Raw genomic sequence first — 20,305 nt, 5'->3', positions numbered from 1 at the left:
ATTGTGAGTACAAAATATCTAGATGGAGCTTAATTTTTTACATTCATAAATTATACGATATACATTTTTTTTTTAGATCAAAAAAATAATGTTATTAAGAAGTCAAGAACATTATTTTATTATAAATTTGTCAACATTTTTAAAATGAAAAAAAAACAAAAAAGACTTTTTTTTAATAATATACTTAATATACTAGGTATTCAAAAGTCCGTTGCACTATTTAACAACAAAATTATCGTATCACGAAATTTATTAATGTTATTAGTGTTACAAGTCCGATCTATACTAAATTTGTCGCATTCTCCGAAAAATTTCTTGTAAAACCGGGAAAGTTTTCACGATTCTGTTACTCAGTTATGTTAGATTTTCGGGGAATTTTACAAATACCGATGTTTTTCCGGATTTTTTCCGAAGGCTGGTTACAAATTACCCAAAAAAAAATATGATTAAAAAAGGAATAGGGTGTACAGTCGCCTCTGGATACAACGAACCTGGATATACCGAAAACTCGTTTTATCGAACCAAATAGTGCGGAACCGATTTTTTTATAATTAATAACACTGGATATAACGAAATTATATGGTAAAATGCTATATACCGCGTGTTTATTGATCAAATATATTAGCCACATGAATTAAAATTGGTATAATTTTAATCATGTGACTTGATTTTATTGGTAGAATCTATATACGGTATGTTGATTAAAGTATTATAAATGATTCCAGCGTAGTTGTAGAAGAGTTTTAATTGGAACAAACATGATCCCGCCTTAACTCCTGAAGACCGTCTCAATCGCGCTCATCAACACCGATTCTTATTTGATGAATCGCAATCTATAGATAAACCTATACAACACTTGAAATATCTTTGACTCCCATCACATATTTCTCCAAAAGACACTTTTTCGAACCCTAGATTTATTAGAAAAAGAAAATTTCGAACGACTACCATCACTGTTCCAGATGATAAGGAAACTATTGATGGTCAAATAATCACTTATAATTTCGTAATCTCTAAGGACTTAATTCCTTTCGTACCGAATATACCGGTATATGCATCCGATCAGGATAAACGTGAAAACATACCTATACGACCAGGAAGTAAAACTTGGTTGCAGCTGCTGGAAGATCGTAAAGCTTTACATAATAAACAAGAGCAAGAACGCCGAAAAACATTGGCCGCCATCCGTAAACGACAAGACATACTAATCCGGCAGCAAGAACAGGTGGCTTCTCATGCTCGAAAATTAAACAAGATAATGGAGGAACATCGTAAAAAGATTTCTCCCAATGAACCTATTTTAAACAATAACAAGCGATTGATTGAAGCTAAAAGTTTATACACGCTAGCTGCGGCCCAGGATGCGAAACTCCTTGGCACCACCATCGAATATCTACCTATCAAAGAATTGTTAACCGAGGAATTTACACAGCGATCACATAAATTCCACAACAAGGTTAGCGAATGGATCAAATTTTTACAACAAGACCCTCTCGAACTATTCAATGAGATTTACGTCGATATGAAAGTATGAAACTCTTCGACGCTAGCAAATTCTTCGACATACCTCTATACAAAGCTTCCTTGGAACTTACATCACCTTTTGAATTACGGACTAACAAACGTAATACTGATAACATTTTCTTTTCAGACTCTTTGGAGCTTAAACACATAGATAAAAGACCTAGATACACGTCCATTTCTGACATGGATTGTGACATTTATCCACTCATTTAATATGAGTTTTACCCTATGATATCTCAGAGGAGATATTTCTTTTTCTAAATAATCGTTTTAACCCGACTCCCGGTTGTTTAGTTTGGCAATTTAAAAATTCCCTTTTTACATTTAGGAGTCTAAAAACTTTTTTTTAGTCGTAGCTTTTTTATGAAATCACTCCAAGCTACCGCTAATTAATTTTTTACAACACCAACAATATCAAATAGTGTGAATCACTCCACCTATGACAGTATTTACAGGGGTGGCGACCTTCGGGTCGAAAGAAAAATACGGATCATTAAATTTTTTATTTATTTTTCTTGATTGTTTCTTTCCGGGTTGGCGGGTGAGTTCTGGGGGTGATCGTGGATCCTTCCCGTTGCTCGCTTTTCTTCAAGGTCAGATGTCACTGCCTGTTGTGGCGGTTTTTTCGTTAGTGATAGAATTACTTTCGGCTCAATTTATTTGTTGTCCTTGTAATTTGTACTTCGAATTGGTTCGTCTGAAACATAAAAATAAAAAATAAAATAAAATTAAAGTATTATATAACGAATTCACCCTATACCGAACCAAACTCTCTGGAACGGAGGGTTCGTTATACCCAGTGGCGACTGCTGTAGTTGGTGGGTTAATTATACCGCAATTGTATTATCAGCTCTCGATATAACGAACCCTTTGGTTTACAACTCAAAGATTATATAGCGAAGAATGGGAACCATTCAAAAAACCCGACGATTAGATAATACTGACAAATCATAATCTCGAAAATTCCGACACTGACACTTATTTTTTATACGTTATTATTTTTTTTATTAGGCGCAAGAATTAATGTTTTTATTGTAAAAATTAGCTGTTGTTAACATGTCGCAAAAATTAAGTAACAATTTAAGTAACAATTATATATTTTTATTAATATGTAAAGATTTTTAATTTATTTTAAAAATTAATAGGTTTATTAATATTTAATAATTTAATAATATTTCAATTTAATGAATTATTATTAATGTTATTAGTTAGAAAAAATAACTTTCAGTATTTTAATATAATGTAATTTATAACATTAACCTCTTTGAAAAGATGCTGTCCGGATACTTTTGGCAGGTGAGAGTACATGTGAATCATACATAAAACATTTATAAATATTCTATAGTATATGCAGATAAAATATTTATGTAATGTCGCATTATACTTAATGTTGTTTCTATACTGATCCTATAGAATGAATCAGCGTATGATAAGATTTGGACTGAGAGAATTGGACGAAGCAGTATTCATTCTAGAATAACGAAGGTCATGTGCACATCGAGTCATTATCTATTTATACATCAATAAATACCATAGAAAGACTAAGAAACAATAATCTGTGACACAATAAAACGAAAAATCTAAAAAGAACAATAAATGAAAGTGATCTATAATTGATGTGATTTAAATCGCAATCTTCGTCACAATTTGACAAATCAAAATTTTCATACTCTTTTGCAGTTGATACTTTATTCTCAGTTTGTTCTCCTTTTGCTTTCTTTGAAATCAAAATCAGTTGATACTTCATTTTTTTTTCAGACATAATAGGAACAATACTTTTGAGTTTTGAAATCACTTCGCAAATACCCGGCTTTTCATCTGATTCGTGTTGCCAACTTAACTGTTAAAATTGTAATATTAAATAATATTAGTAGTTTTACTCACTTTCATAAAGAGCAACGAATTTACCATTTGTGTTTTGGATAGGTAAGAATTTCTAACATTTTCGTCTTTTTTTTGTTTCATAATCAAAAGGCGATGAACAGCTTGTTAATTTCCCAGAAGATGTATATGTCAGATTTTTCTGTTATTTTGTAACTTGTATAAAATATTTGGGATCCACGTAGGATATTGAGTCACGCGGTTTAGTAGACACTTTTTCTCCCTCTAAACATGAACACCAAAAATCAGGATGCATTAAGATATTTTTGGGATTCTAAAAAAAAAATGTGTTAATTACGTGATAAAGTGAAACATTTCTTTGAAAGAATGAAATATGATTATATTTACTAGATCTCCGTGTATAATTTTATTATGATAACCAGAAAACTGCAACCGCAATTTCTTTGGCAAACTTTAATTGTCTTTTCCATTCAATTAAAGCTCTAGCATTGTCTCTTAAGTGTTTTTCTAATGTTCCGTCTTCCACATATTCAAGAACGAACGAATAATTCGCATTGTCTAATAATAAAAAATATGTAAACAAGATACTTAAAGTAATATATGATAATTACATAATTAGGTATTTACTCTACTTTGTAACTTCGTAACCCAAAAAAACCTAATTATACTTGGATGAGAACTGAGAAGCTATTTTCATAATCTTGATCTATAAAGAAAAAGAATATAAGTAACCATATCGAAGAGGAGGAAAATATTCAAGATATACTGTAGTTCGTTATATAGGTTAAATAAATTAATCAGAATTTCAAGATGGTTAAATAACGCACTTCATTAATTATTTCCTCTTTCTTAGAACTTTCGTTAAATTTCTTAATCGCAAACATTGTTAGTGTATTCTTTCAGTATGCGGCCTGATCTAAAGAGGATCCTCCAAAGCCGATAATCTTAGGAAGAATCTTGAGGTCTTTAGAGTCATAATATTTAAGGCGTGTCTATATATAACGAAAGTCGAATTATTGGGACTAAAATCAAGATAATTTTTATGTATTTATAAAATGGTACATATAAAAAAGTATCAACAATGAGTTATTTATTATGATTGTAATCATGGTTTAAGATTACGATCGAGTAAGACGAAAATAATATCGAATTAATTGCATGATTTTAGAAAATCATTAATTTAACAAAGTTCCTAATTAAAAATTCTTATTGCTTCAATATTATTTATCAGAATTGTGCAATCATACCGTACATAGTATTCTGAAACGGATCCTTTTTCAGTTCTAATAAATAATATGAAACAAAAGAGACAATGAATTATGAAACAGTAATTATGCAAAAATGATTCAAATTAAATGCAATAAGTATATAACATATAGCAATCATGTGCGGTATGGTTTGTATGGCTTATTTGGAAATTGGTGCTTAGTTATAAATAACCTAATTTTAGTAGAATTACTAATTAATAATTTGATTATCCATTTAATTAAATCTTTCTTATTCAATAAGCAATATCAGTTAAGTAAACGTGTATTATTTGCTTGTTACTAGAAAATTAATTTTTATTGATAATAATAAATAGTAATATCATTTTGCTAAATTATGATTTATTACGGAATAAATAGCAAATGTTATAACAAACAGTATGCATTCTGATGACTATTCGTCAAAATCGTAAATTTTCTTTCTCTTTTGTCATTTTAAATATGTGTACTTTGAATCAAACACGCCAATTTATATTATTCATTAAATCGATCAATCTTTCTCAACTACACGATACGAAAATAACCGATAATGATGATACGGGTACCATTAATTAGCAAAAGGTTGTTATATAATTTTTTAAAGATAACTTTTTCTGTATGTAGTACACGCTTTAAAAATTAGTTTGTAATAAGTAATAAAGACGTTTGGTTTAGAAAGCTTTGCTTACAGTAAAAAAATAAAGTAAACTGTTACCACTTCCTCATCGATTTGCACTTTTCTCATAAATTTAGATAACTGTTAATTTTTGTACTTGATTTAATTCTTTATAATTATTTTTATCTATTCACGATATTGGTAAATAAAATATATTAATTATGCCGCTCTGAAATGATGTCTCGTAATTCTAATTTAAACACGTTGATTTAACAATGAATTATTTCTCCGCGCAATTTCTACGTATTACTAGTGATAATTTTACCAGTACCAGATATAATTTTTTATTTTTAATATACTGATTAAAATTTAATTTAAAATGTCTGTATTCATGAAAATATTAAATTTCGGGATAATGAGTTTCAGGATTTTGAATTTTCAGGATTACGATTTGTGAACGTCGGGTAAGGGATGCTAATTGTCAGTAAATCCGTGAGAACTTAATTGGCCGATTTTTTTATAACGAGTGATACGGTATTTAGCGTACATGATTGGTTAAATGCCATGTGATAGAAAATTCGAGCTTTCATAAGATCGATATTTTGCGTAATTTTAATTGAACTAAATACATCAGTTATTGCCGCAATATGAATGTAAATCAAGAGAAATTATCTGTTATATACCTATTGTCTTATTTCAATATAGAATTATGGATGCTGCACCACAAGACCACAAGATAGAATAATAATGTTTTGATATTGAATCACGAAATCACGAATGTATAACTGATAATTTTAATAAATAAAATGACACTTAAAGTAATACCTTTACAATAGCTGGATGTTTTAGAAATGTCGTACAAGTTGATCTGTCAGCTGATCTGTCCGACCTGATAGGTTTAACTACATATCTGTATGTCTATAGTATGTATACATTTTAAATCTCTCTCTTTCGGAATTAAAGGGACGTTATTCTTTGAAATAATTTATGCAGATATTAATGTAAGATAACATCCATTATCTTCAAAATTCGATGATGCTTTTTAATCGATTCGAAAAGTACCGAATGGAAAATTTTTCCTAGCATGACAGGAATATTTATTTTTAGACTGAGATTTTTTCATTATTGTAAAATTAAAAATTGATTGGGACAAGTTTATAATTTGATATTAACTTATTTTATTTTTGATCCTAATTGGTAAAGCTTGAAATATAAATATGATATAAAGTTAAGTTTATTTATTGAGATATTTTTTGATTTTCTAATAATCTAATCACAATTTTTTTTTTTATTTATACATCAATTTTCTAAGACAAATTTTGGGAAATTTGAGCTCGGTGAGAATCTTCTTATTTATTTACTCATTCGTATCATTTGTCTATGATGGAGCATCATTTTAATAATATGCTCAAGAAAATTTAATGACGCCAATTCAAAAACGTGATTATTTTTGTGGTATTCTGAGACATAATCATGAGCGATACTAACGAATTTAAATAAACGAATTTTAATTAATATTCTTATTCTCGTGAATGTAGGTGCAATAAGCGAAGCATTAAATATTAAATTTAATATTATTAATAAAATTACATTAATGAAAATCGCGTAATAACGTTAAGTAAAAACTTTTATCAAAAATGTAAGTAAAATAAAAAATATTAGAATTTTGAGAATTAAATCAAAAAATATATATTAACATTTGTAATCCCTAACCCTTTACTTTAAACAAAAGCTTTTTTTAACAATTTTTTCATTCGTTCTTAATAACGTGACGTGATCGTATCGGGAGATCGCGGATCGGAATAATTTGATTTAAAATTCCATCCATCTTTTTTTACATATTACAATAATGTCTGGACAAAAAGGCCAAAAGAGAAATATATTCGCTTCAACTTTAGCCGGTACTGGAGCAGGGTAAGATTATATTTTCATTTGTTAAATAATTACCTACTAGATTTTTTAATTGATGAATTTGATGATTTTAGCTTGGTTGAAGTATCGTTAATGCAGGTTAATTGTTTTTTTTTGTTTAAATCGGGTTAAAAACTTTTTTTTAATTCATTTATTTTAACAATTTTTAATAAATTTTTAGCCTACAGACGTATTGAAAACAAGGTGAGTTTGATTTCAATCTATTTATTTAATTTCATCAAATATCTAACATTACCAATTTTTTATGAAAGATATCAGGTAATCAGAATACCATTATTAAACCTACTTGCCATTTTATTCGTTAATTTCTTATTGGAAACAATGATTACTTTTTAGTCAATTCGAGTTGCATCAAATTATAATGATATTAGTATATTAAGATCATTTGCTAAAATTGTTAAACAAGAGGGATTTTTTGGTAATTTCAATTTTATTGCATATATATAAATGTATTTATGAATAAATTAATTAACTTTATATATTTTAGCTTTGTATAGAGGAACATTACCTGTAATGTGTATCGTTACTCCAAGGTATGAATTAAAAGGAAAAAATTTTTTTTTTTTAAAAAAAAATTAAAAAAAAAAAATTATAATTTTAACGTTAAATCTTAATTACTTTTTACTTAGAGTATCATTACAGTATACAGGATTAGCAATGTTTAAACCAATATTTGAAAGAATGGAAGGAAAATTTATACCATCTGGAAGGTTTGTCTATTACTAACTTATGTATCATTATCACGCTCTGATTAATTTTTAACTTGATTTTTATTAATATAGTGCATCTGCATTTACCGGGGTAAGTATATGATTTCTTAGATCTAAATGTTTTAAAAATATTTAAATAAAATTTTGTTTTTAATGATATTAGGTATGTACAGGAATAATGCAAGCAATAACTTTAGTAACCCCATTAGAATTAATTAAAATAAGACAACAAACTGATATAAATCGATTTAAATATCATGGAATGTTTTCCACTATTGCATTAATTGTAAAAGAGGAAGGGTAAGTATGTATTAAACCTACATATATTTTTATACTTTATATATTTGTATATTAATAAATTAATTTATAATTATAGGATAACAGCACTTTATAAAGGATTGGTACCTACGATATTTAGACAATCGTGGGGATTGGCTGTAAAAGTAAGTTAATTATTTAAAATTTTTAAATGTTTTTTAATAGAATTTTTCTTAATTCTTTAAATTTTATATTTCTAGTTCACTGGATTTGCACTGTTTTTAGATTTATTTCGTATGCAAAGTAATGATAATTTGAAACCTCACCATTTTGTTGCATCAGGATTCTTATCAAATGTATTAGTAGGAATTCTTAATTCACCTCCTGATGTAGTTAAAACGAGAATGCAAGATCAATCTGCTTCATATAAAAGTTCTTGGGATTGTGTGAAGATTATGATGAAATATGAAGGTCCCCTCTCTTTATTTAAAGGTTCTTTATTAAGAATCATTAGAATTGCTCCTGGTGGTGGTATACAATTTGCAACTTTTGAATACTTATATAGATTATTAGAAAATAAAGTTTGATAAATGAACGAAATTTTTTTTTTAAAAAAAAAAAGACAGAAATGTTTAATAAAATAAAAAAAAGAGGATAAAATGCTTGATAATGTTTAATTTGTTTTATTCTAAAAATTGTGTTTATATATATAAATGTTTGAAAGAACTATTTTAATTTCGAATTTATATTGAAAAAGATAAAAACTATAATGAATAAAATAATGTTGTTAATATTTTTGTTATCACTAAAATAATTAAAATGAAAATAACTAAATTTTCTAATAAAATTAATATAGAGATAACTAAAATATTGTATCTATCGTTCTTAATTTTAATTTTCAAGTTGAAAATAAAAAATCATCATCACCATTTCACTACTTCAGCTTCACCAAATAAACTTTCTTTAGTAGCTTTAATTTTCCCATCATCATCTTGTTTATCACCCTCAAATCCTTCAACGTCTTTAATATTACATAATTCTTTCTCTGAAATTTCAGGAAGAAATTTATTAATAAAACGAACTAAATGTCTATTTATTTGATCAAATTCTAATAAAAATCCATCATGCCCATCCGGTGACTGAATCGTAACCATCTCTGAATTTGGAATAAATTCCGCTAATTTATATTGTTCTGATATTGTAAATAATCCATCCGATTCAATTCCTAAAATAAAATAAAAGTAAATAAAAATGAAAACAAAATAAATATATATTCATATAATAAATTTCACGTTAAACTTACCAATAACCAAGGTTTGTTGTTGAATGCTATTTAAGACATCCTCCAATTTACCACGATCTTTTCCTATATCGTGACTATCCATTTTTCTAGTAAGATTAATATAACAATTAGCATCAAATCTATTAACAAATTTATCACCTTGATAACGAAGATAAGATTGTGCTGAAAAAACATGAGGGACAGATTTTGTTGAATGTTCATTATCATTATTTTCTGCATCAGTTGTTTTGTTATTATTATTTGTTATAGAAAAATTTTCACTTTTATGTCCATCATTATGTATGAGTAAAGCTTTTTCTGCAGGTGATAATGATGTTTTTTTTTGTGAATTTGATACTGTTGGATGTTTTTTTGGATCTTGAAACTTTCGACCAAATCTTGATTCAAAAGAATCTCGTGATCTATAAGTTAATAATGCCGACATCCTAGCAGCAGAAAGTCCGGAAGCGGGAGGCTAGAATAAATTATTAGATTAATAAATTATATTTGCCATTATTATTATTATTATTATTATTAAAAAAGTTAATCTTACATCATTTTGATCATAATATCCATCGCCTGAAAAAAAAAAAAGAAATTTATTATTTAATTTTAATTTAAAACAAATCTTTATAAAAATAATAACTTACGATATTTAATATCACTATAAATAGATTGTCTTTGGGCTTCATTCCAACTGATACACCAGGCCGAATTACGAGCAGATGTAGCAATTGGAACGAGAGTTTTAACATATTCTGGTCCAAAAAAAGACCATTCAAGTATTTGCATACCACCCATCGAACCTCCAATACAAATAGCAACTTGATTAATTCCTAATGAATCAAGAATCAATTTATGAAGTCTAAAAATGTAGGAAAAAATAAATTTATTATTTTTAGTTAAATGTTTCAAATAAGCTAAAACAAACTATAAATTGCTACATATTTTAATTACCTAACATCATCCTGCGGTGTTGTCAAAGGAAACTCTGGTCCATAATACTTTCCAGTTTCCGGATTAATAGTAACGGGTGAAGCAGTTCCATAAGGTGAACCAAGCACATTACCACAAAATATGAAAAATTTTGTGGGATCAAATGCCCTTCCTTTCCCAATCAGTGGTCCCCACCTACGAAAAAAAAAAAATTTCAATATTCATTAAATGCTAAAATATTTATTGACAAGTCATTTCTTACCAGTCTTGTACGTCAGAACTTCCACTAAGTGCATGACAAATTACCATAACATTATCTTTATTGTCGTTAAGAGCTCCCCATGTTTTGTACGCTACGGGTACTTTATATAAAGTATGTCCAGAACAAAGTGTGAATTCTGGTATGATTACAATGTTTTGACCGTGAACAAGCTGAGAGAATTTATTTTCAGTCTGTATTTCTATTTTTTCTAAATAATAGGTAAATGGAAGATACGATTTAATAAAAGTAAAAAAAAAACCTTCTAATTTGTTTAATTATACTAACCGTACATGTTGAAGAAAGAGAGTTTTTTTGATGATGTTGGATCAACTTTTTTTTTGCACTTATATCTTATTAGATGATCGACATACGTTTGTGTAAAATAATTTACATAATCTTGTAGCACGTTGCTACGATTTGCGAACTATAATTATTAATAAAATAGTTTAGTCTAAATTTAAAGTAAATTGGGTAATTTCAACCAGTTTACTTCAAATAGATGACGGATAAATGACCATAAACAAAGGTTTATGTATAAATAGGTTTTAAGTCAACCACGAGCTTGATTGTTATAATGATAACTTAATATCTCGTCATTTTTAACAATTTATTAACTAATTTTCTAGAAAAAATGCTGTTCTTCAATCGGTAGACTGTATATAGCTTTTTCAATACGGTTTATATATAAATAGCTGAGTCATGTACCACAGGCTTGATTGTTAAATGATAAATTAATATCTCGCCATTTATCAATTTATTGATTCATTTTCGGAATTATTCTAACCATTAATATAGTATTTATCCTTACATAATATAATAATTCATCCGTATGCCTTTAATGTTAATCGTGATGGGTGTGCATGTTCACAAACAAATTATTAAAGTACAGTATAATACATTCCATTCTTGTAGGAGATAACTGATATTTATTATCCACAAGAAAAAATGCGGTATTTATTATTGGAATAATGATACCACACATATTACGGAAATTATTTAAATAAAAAAATAATTTTTTTTTTGTTATCCTATATTTTGATTGCATAAGTCTTTCGAGTTGATTCTGTATTAAGATTCATATTTTATTATAAAGTGAATTACAATCAAATTCAAAGTACTACTTAACGGACAGTCGATATCTCAGGAACATAATTGAACAAGTTTTTTTTGTGATAATTAATTCGTTAAAATCAAATTTTTGTTAAAAATAATAAAAAAAAATTTATTTTGTGATTTGTTTTTAAAGAATTTGATTTTTTTAGTGCTAAAACCTTTCGATTTTTTCTTTATTTCCTGAGGTAGAAAATATAAAGAAAGTATACGACGATGTACTTATTGTATTCGATTAATATCCAATCAATCAAGTTTAGAAAATTTAATTATGCCATCCGTAATCCAATTTAGGTTTCAAGTCATTCGTTTCAAAAACGTTTTTCCAAATGAAGTATAACTACATCAAGTTAAATATCGAATAGATCGATATTATAACATTATATTTAGATTGATATTAGGGCGATTGATATTTATTTATGATATGAGCTGAATAAATTATTGTGAATATTATATTCGGTATTATGAGTATTCAGTTTACCTTTCAACTGAAAAATCTAAGATTTTCGATTTTTATTACTAATAAAAGAGATGCAGTTTGAACGTATAAGTTCTTCAATTTTACTAAAAATAAATATTAATTTTAAATAAAAAATATAATAATTGTGTAATATGATTTGTAAAGAATGATTTATAATTCTTTTCTATTTGTATATTTGTAATTGCAGATTAAAGACATATATATATATACCATATTATAATTAGAAATAAACAAACAATATGCATGTCAGTCCAGTGCGCAGTAGGCGCAGCGTACATTACTTTTATTTCCCGCGTATTTCGTTGAAAATATTAGGCGGCATTTTTCTTAGTAGCGCCTATTCTAATATATAAAGCGCATATGAAATTAGTAGGTTGCGCATATGAATTTTATTAATGATATGCGCTTTGCGCGTATAAGAATTTTTTGAATTTATAACACTGCCGGATGTCACTATTTTAGCGCAAAATAAAAATATATATTTAGATACACTTGGAATAAAATTGTATTAATAAGGTCATTCATTCGATTTTGAATAAGAACAATAATAACGTAAAAAGTTTAGTTTCATAATGATGTAACATACAAAAATGCTCCCAAGTACGACTAAATTAATTATCCCTTGTAAAAGTGATGCACGAATTTAAGCTAATGCTTATCAACACTGCTCGTCTCATTTCCATTTTGTCCTGCAAGATTGTAAATCAGCCGGCCATTTTTTGAATTTTAACTGACTGCTCTTGCGGTAGGCCGTTTTCAAGTTCCTTCAAATACTCTGCATGGAATCTCTGTTTTATAAATTATAAATGTAAAATATGTAGAGATTACACGAATGACCAAAAGTTTTTGATCTGTATGTTTCCGTTTGCCAAAGGAACATATATTCTCACTAACCCAGACGAGAATCTCTGGAGCGACCTGTGTTTCTCCAAGTCTATTGCTTGATATAATATTATTCAGGCTTTCGTTCTTTTAAAAAAGTTTCTTATGTCAAAAACAATAATAACCTATCAAATGGTAAACATAATAAAAAAGTCTTCCACATTCGCGTCTTCAATATTTATGACAAATTCGGGATCTAATGACACGTAATGATTCTGTTCAAGCAATAGTTTGCATAGGGATGATTGCTGAGTTTTGAAATATAACTTAACAACTTCTGTTCATGATAAATAAGTACAATTGAGGCTAAAGGGTCACTTATTCAGTCCAACAATACGTAGTAAACACAACTTATGTAACTTAAAGAATGTTTGAACTTTATTATCTGTGAGCCCTTCTACATTTGCAACACAAAATTTTAGATTTCGTTAAAGCATTTCGCTATTGATATTAGGTTGAACATACGAGTTTGGAATGGTGAGTAAAATTATTAAGTACTGCTGGGTTTTCTGAGAACACTACTGATACAAAATAACTCGTACCTTCAATGTCTGGTATAACAGTATTCGAAGCTTCAAGTTGCATATCTCTCTTTTTTTCGGAAATAAACAGATTTGGTTATCTAAGCCACTGAAACTTGAATTAGCCAAGACTGTAATACAACAAATTCAGTTAGTGATAATTATTCGTAGAACGCGTGATGTAAGTAAAGAATTGATTTTAAGAGAGTAAATTTTATTTTGAAAAGTCAAGATTTCTGTGGGATTTCACTTGGTATGCGATGAGATTTTTTTTTTCTAGGTTTTCTTTTTATTTTGGAGAGAACAAAAAAACAATATACCTATAAATATTAAATACGATCAGAACTCGATATAACGAACTCTCTGGTTAAAACAATTTATATTGTATTAATATAGAAGTAGATGTCAGGTGGCCTGTTGCTTTGCATAGTCTGGACAAGACGAAGTTAATTCCCGGTCGGAGCAAGGTGGTATGAACAATCATTTATCGTACAATAACATATTTCTGAGATTTTTGCCTTTTTAAAGATGGGAATCTTAACCTGTTCCAGGAGGTTTATCCCGTTCACCACATGACAGTGGCGCGATATCATAGTCTCGCTGATTTGTTCTTTCACTCTCTCACTTAATTTCTCTTTAGCCCTTTTATTTTAAAAAAAACTTCGACTTTTTCTTTGAGATACATTTTAAAGCACCTCTCTCTCTCTTTTTAGGGACATTTGGACACTTTAATTTAGTATTTTCTTTGAGAAGTGGTTACATTGATTTAATAAATTGTAATTTATATAAAAAATAAAGATCATTATGATAAGTTTTTTTTTATTTGCAAAATTTAAATTTTATTAAAATATATTAGAGTCTTTAGTATTAAATATAGCATAGCAAATTTTAACCACGTGACTTAATAAATATAATTACTCATATGATTTATAATACAGTAGCTACTTACGCGAAAAAAAAAAAAATTAATAATTCCTTAATCCTTATGACGTGTAACACGTACCGTAATCTTGATGTGGGTTTTGTCATGACTCATTGACTCATGACTCATGAGTATATATTTAAATAATATAAATATGTCTTTTTTTTCTTTTTTCTTTGTCTTCTTTTTTTTAGGTCTGTCTTTTCTCTGTCTAGGTCTTCTCTTTATTCTTAGCCCCCTTTTCTTTGCGTCTTCCTTTAGGTATATGGGTTGTTTTGTGTGTAGGTTTGTATGTGGGTTTGTATGTGGGTGGTGTATATGTTTGTGTATTTCCTTGCTCTTTCCCCTTTCCCTTCGTTCTCCCTTTCCCCTTCCCTTTCGTTCTCCCCTTTCCCTTTCGTATCTCCCCTTTCCCTTTCGTATCTCCCCTTTCCCTTCGTTCTCCCCTTTCCCTTCGTTCTCCCCTTCCCTTTCGTATCTCCCCTTTCCCTTTCGTATCTCCCCTTTCCCTTTCATATCTCCCCTTTCCCTTTCGTATCTCCCCTTTCCCTTTCGTATCTCCCCTTTCCCTTTCGTATCTCCCCTTTCCCTTCCCTTTCGTATCTCCCCTTTCCCTTCGTTCTCCCCTTCCCTTTCGTATCTCCCCCTTTCCTTTTCGTATCTCCCCTTTCCCTTTCGTATCTCCCCTTTCCTTTTCGTATCTCCCCTTTCCCTTTCGTTCTCCCCTTTCCCTTTCGTTCTCCCCTTTCCCTTTCGTATCTCCCCTTTTCCTTCGTTCTCCCCTTCCCTTTCGTATCTCCTCCTTTCCCTTTCGTATCTCCCCTTTCTCTCCCCTTTCGTATCTCCCCTTTCCCTTTCGTATCTCCCCTTTCCCTTTCGTATCTCCCTTTCCCTTTCGTATTTCCCCTTTCCCCTTTCGTATCTCCCCTTTCCCTTTCGTATCTCCCCTTTCCCCTTTCGTATCTCCCCTTTCCCTTTCGTATCTCCCCTTTCCCCTTTCGTATCTCCCCTTTCCCTTTCGTATCTCCCCTTTCCCTTCCCTTTCGTATCTCCCCTTTCCCTTCGTTCTCCCCTTCTCTTTCGTATCTCCCCTTTCCCTTTCGTATCTCCTTCCCTTTCGTATCTCCCTTTCCCTTTCGTATCTCCCCTTTCCCTTTCGTATCTCCTTCCCTTTCGTATCTCCCCCTTTCCTTTTCGTATCTCCCCTTTCCCTTTCGTATCTCCCCTTTCCTTTTCGTATCTCCCCTTTCCCTTTCGTTCTCCCCTTTCCCTTTCGTATCTCCCCTTTCCCTTTCGTATCTCCCCTTTCCCTTTCGTATCTCCCCTTTCCCTTTCGTTCTCCCCTTTCCCTTTCGTATCTCCCCTTTCCCTTCGTTCTCCCCTTCCCTTTCGTATCTCCCCTTTCCCTTTCGTATCTCCCCTTTCCCCCCTGATCAATGTTGCTGCACCTCAACGTGGTGATCAGGTGACAACAAGTTTTTTAAAAAACTTGGCTAAGTCAGCAACAAATAGTAATTACATACTACGTAAGTCACAAATCGATTCGTTATTTATTAAATTGATTTTATAACTAAATAAATAATTTGGTATATCTAATTTTTAGACTATTTGATTTTGAATTATTGTTCTTAGGGTTAGCACGTTGAAGAAATTTTTTAACATCCAAATTTAAACGATGATTTTCTATATGTTTTATTCAATCATATTCCTTTTTTTGTAACACTGATAATTTGCTATTGTCGTAATCAATTTTTTTTATTTAATGTTGTAATAAAAAAAGTTCATGAGTGACAGATTTTAACGGTTACCGTTTTCCTAGTTTTAAAAATAATTCATTACTGTAGCACTATTTATAAACATTTGTCGAATTTTACTTGGATTGAAAACCTGATCGTTTCCTAATTCTTTTAACGCTAATTCATCAAATCATTACAATTTCCATTTTATGAATATAAATATGTACAGTACAGTGTATTCACCATTTTACGCTCAAAACATTTATTCCGCTCCGAATGAAAACAATCATATGATGACGATCTATTACTACGGAGAGTTTTTGTTTTTCTGTTTTTCTAAATATGGAATTCAACAGAGAATCAAATTCTAGTAATACAATGATAGGAATTAAATACTGGATTTGCCTTCTAATATTGGCAATAAGAGAAAGTATGCTAAAATTATAATATTTATTTATTTGTATTACAAGAGGGATTATACCAAGTACCTTTTTTATTTAAAATTTTAAAAATATTATTAAGAATATTTATTTTTGTTATTTTTCTGCTATATAATTAGAAATATGAAGTAAATTAATTTTTTCTTCTATAATTGTAAACATTAATATGTGCTCTTCCAATCAATGTATTCATTCCATTAGCGGAATGCCTCAACTATATTTGTATTCTGGGATAATCAAGTTTCAACAAGTTCATGCATAAACCAGATAAACCAGGAGTTCTGATGGAAATATGTAGTCCAAGTGTGGATTGATTTCTGAACTGTTGTGGATTCTTCCATACATTGTTTTCTGGTACAATCGCCACTAGATATAATGAACTCTCCGTATAGAGTGAGTTCACTACATAATGTTATTATATAAACCGAACTGTTAGGTAAGCACAAATAAAATTTTATTCACATGATCATAGGTGACACTAAGAAATTCGTCTCAGAATACTTAAACGTGCACAGGGCGATAAATTATGCAAGTCACGTGGGTGAAAAACTTTGGGAAAGCAGGTATATCAAAATGATAGGATACGGAGTGTTTTACTATAAAAGTTCGCTATATCTAGTGTAATAAAAAAAAACTCTGATGAAAACATAAAAATGTGATCCGATCCTTATAAATTTGATTCAGATCCCGATTTGAATCCCAATTTTGTTATTAATCTGGAACCGCGAATCATATTGATAATCAGATCTGCGGATCGGATAATTTGCGCATATAATGGTGGTAATGTTCACATGCGATACCTCGTGACAATATCAATTCCCGATGCAATTAACAATTAACAAATCAACAGGATACCGATCTGTCTTCTAGTTATTGTATTTTTCAATAATAACTAAAGAAAGCGCTTTTTTGATTCTTGAAATTCAAATGACTCGGATCATTTTCATATAATTAAAATTCATTTTTATTTCATTAAAAAAATTAATTTTCGTATTTTGATAAAATATTCCTCCAGTAAAATGGATTTTGGCAAATTGGCATTTCGATCAAGTAACTTTCGGTAATATGACATTTCGATCAAGTAGTTTTGTAATACGAGTTAAACAAAATGGACTTCGGTAACTAATACCTATAGTGTAAATTTTATTGATTTGAAAAAACTACAAAGTTCTGAAATATTCCAGTTCTTAATTGCAGTAAATGAACTTAATATCCAATCTCACTCTAATCTCTTGTATTATTCATAGATACTTTGAAAGAATAAGTCTATTAATAATAAACAAAATAAAGCATGATCTGCATTAGCCGTACGATAATATGGATATTGTACATTAAAAAAGGTGTGATTGTGAGTTTTTTGCAACAGAATAGAAATTCTTGAACAACTTATCAACATAAGTAATTTACTTATGGATTTGTGGAATTATTTTAATTAATGTTTGAGAAAATTTTTCAAGAAGCTAAAATTGTATTTTATTCTGGAGTTGCTTTTAAAACGGGATAATTTGGATTTGGATGAAATTATTATTTGGAATAGGTTATTAAGACGGAGTTTCGCATAAAATACTTCTATTTCACAAGATGTCATAAAATTGGACAAAGATGAATTTCAATCGCCTAGACTATCGAAGGTTTATTATTAACTTCAGTTAAAACTCAAGATCACTACAAATGATAGTTTTTATTCATATTTACAAATAGAACAAAGTTCAAGTTGTTGAAAAGTAAATTAATACATCATTTTATATACATAATATAAAACATCGGCGTTGGATACGTAATTCTTTATTGTTAAATTAAGGGATGCCGTTGATCAGATTTTCGTGATGCGATCATATTAATGTAATTTTTCCCAAAAGGTCGATCCTCCAAATTGTATAAAAAGGTGATGTCCCGGTTAACGAATCCTTTTGTCTACCTCATGCAAGTAAAATAAAAATCAAACAAAACTAACTAATTAAACCAATCTAGCTTACCATTATTTACTGTACATCATCAATATCATTAATCAAATGAACTCGTATATTCTGCAAAGTAATAATAAGGTAAGATGGTTTATTGTTCGGCTAGCTTCTTGAAACTTGTCATCACGATGTTAATCAATCTTCCTATAGATGTTCCAAAATAAAAACGGACATTTTACCTTCTTGTTATATATCGGCATGCCGAGAAAATCTCAGACTATCATCACGCGCAGTGAAATTATTCACATGAAACTCGTCACATGCAACGGCACAGCAAAAGTCTTCACGTGCAGAATTCTGCGCAGTGTCGTAGTGCAGAAGAAATTAAGTAATCGATTCCTTGTATATGAGGTGGATTGGAATATTATGAAAATTAAGTAAATTGGTAAGTTTAATCGAGAAATATTGCATCGCTTATTTTCTTTAACTCATTGCTAATCTCCAGAATTTACGCAGTAGTTTTGAAATTACTTAATCTCTGGGAAGTTCTCTTGCGGAAATTGGCTAAAATCGATAGTTTCTTTATAATTTATGCGAGTGATATAAATGGGCAAACATTCTGTATATATGGGTGGATTATTTATTTCGAATATCTATTGTTGAAAAGGCCGAGAATCTCGTAGTTAGCTATAGAGAAATAAATTAGTTATAGATATTTTTCGAAAATGTGAGAGAGCAAAGAAATAAATATGATGCTGGGACTCGCATTTCATATGTTTCTCTTATTTCTCTAGCACTTGTTCAAAAAAAAATTCAATATCAGATATCTGTTGATGCAATAATTCAACAAAAAAGTTAATTCATATTAGTCATATTGTGTATTGGATCGATATTTCTGCTATGCATTTTTTTAACCAAAAAGACGCAAATAAAGTAGAGAAAGTTCTTTCAACAATAACAGAAAATAAAGAAAAAGTTGACTACTTGAGGGGATATATCGGATATGTCAAATCAAGAGGTAAGCCAATTTCTTTTTGACGTGAACATTGTCTCATAGAAAACGAAAGAGACTTGTAATGGAATTAAATACGAAAAAGAAAAAATAAGAGATGTCATTTTCAAACTCTTTTTGATGCAACTACCTACAGCCTTTCTCGCTTGTGGAAAGTATATAACCCGACACGTGTTAGAGTATTATGGTTAACTCTCCAGACGTGACCTTTCAATTGATACACCGCCGACCGCTGGCCGATGATAAAGAGTGTGAAAAATTACAAACTTAAGGGTATTATCAAAGGGTATGCCTGAAATATCAAATGTCAATAGTGTCCCACTTACGCAATTAGATAATAACTATGTCATAGCTGGGAAAAAATTTCTTGATGGAAAAGCTCCATATATTTGTGCTAACATCACATACAGTAGAAGTTATAGGAGAAATAAAACCTTTAGGTTCTTGCTTCAATTCTACTTATCGGGACAAGTTTTACATTATGCTACTCTAACACTGAAGCAATAAAGGAAATTACAGGGTTCCTAACTGATTGTAGTGAAGAAAGTAAAACACCATACAAGATATCATTTTCTGACCAAATAAGCCTTAGCAACCAAATAACTACAAAGTATTTACAAGCACTTCTCAGTTTGATATATTGCCATCCCATGTCAGGTATTTTGATGACCTAATATCATCTCTGCAGTAT

At 29.6% G+C, this 20,305-nt stretch overlaps 5 protein-coding genes across 5 annotated transcripts; 2 read left to right on the top strand and 3 right to left on the bottom strand.

The window, feature by feature from the left end:
• Positions 1-88: 88 nt before the first annotated feature.
• On the top strand, positions 89-1,534 carry OCT59_028189 (uncharacterized protein; the record flags this gene model as incomplete). The annotated part of the gene is made up of 2 exons (XM_066147128.1): positions 89-101; positions 897-1,534. The coding sequence occupies 2 exons, from the start codon at positions 89-91 to the stop codon at positions 1,532-1,534; spliced, it is 651 nt and encodes a 216-aa protein (XP_065993872.1).
• A 1,503-nt stretch (positions 1,535-3,037) lies between these two features.
• OCT59_028188 (uncharacterized protein) lies at positions 3,038-3,489 on the bottom strand (the record flags this gene model as incomplete). The annotated part of the gene is made up of 2 exons (XM_066147127.1): positions 3,038-3,364; positions 3,433-3,489. 2 exons carry the CDS (start codon positions 3,487-3,489, stop codon positions 3,038-3,040), a joined length of 384 nt encoding a protein of 127 aa, XP_065993871.1.
• A 286-nt stretch (positions 3,490-3,775) lies between these two features.
• OCT59_028187 (uncharacterized protein) lies at positions 3,776-4,250 on the bottom strand (the record flags this gene model as incomplete). The annotated part of the gene is made up of 3 exons (XM_025324097.2): positions 3,776-3,953; positions 4,035-4,072; positions 4,194-4,250. 3 exons carry the CDS (start codon positions 4,248-4,250, stop codon positions 3,776-3,778), a joined length of 273 nt encoding a protein of 90 aa, XP_025187962.2.
• Positions 4,251-7,075: 2,825 nt separating this feature from the next.
• On the top strand, positions 7,076-8,796 carry OCT59_028186 (uncharacterized protein; the record flags this gene model as incomplete). Its single annotated transcript, XM_025323379.2, has 11 exons — positions 7,076-7,140; positions 7,212-7,236; positions 7,319-7,341; positions 7,410-7,416; positions 7,495-7,576; positions 7,646-7,691; positions 7,788-7,868; positions 7,941-7,959; positions 8,032-8,168; positions 8,245-8,311; positions 8,387-8,796. 11 exons carry the CDS (start codon positions 7,076-7,078, stop codon positions 8,711-8,713), a joined length of 879 nt encoding a protein of 292 aa, XP_025187961.2. The 3' UTR covers positions 8,714-8,796.
• OCT59_028185 (uncharacterized protein) lies at positions 8,790-10,919 on the bottom strand. The gene is made up of 7 exons (XM_025323378.2): positions 10,892-10,919; positions 10,607-10,814; positions 10,366-10,539; positions 10,059-10,273; positions 9,962-9,987; positions 9,430-9,883; positions 8,790-9,351 (listed from the first exon to the last, which is right to left on the bottom strand). The coding sequence occupies exons 1-7, from the start codon at positions 10,896-10,898 to the stop codon at positions 9,050-9,052; spliced, it is 1,386 nt and encodes a 461-aa protein (XP_025187960.1). The 5' UTR covers positions 10,899-10,919; the 3' UTR covers positions 8,790-9,049.
• Between the last annotated feature and the right edge of the window lie 9,386 nt (positions 10,920-20,305).

This window comes from Rhizophagus irregularis, chromosome 8 (genome assembly GCF_026210795.1).
Source record: "Rhizophagus irregularis chromosome 8, complete sequence".
Taxonomy (NCBI): domain Eukaryota; kingdom Fungi; phylum Glomeromycota; class Glomeromycetes; order Glomerales; family Glomeraceae; genus Rhizophagus; species Rhizophagus irregularis.
The sequence above is the reverse complement of the archived record's forward strand: the minus strand, read 5'-3'. Positions and strand labels throughout refer to the sequence as shown.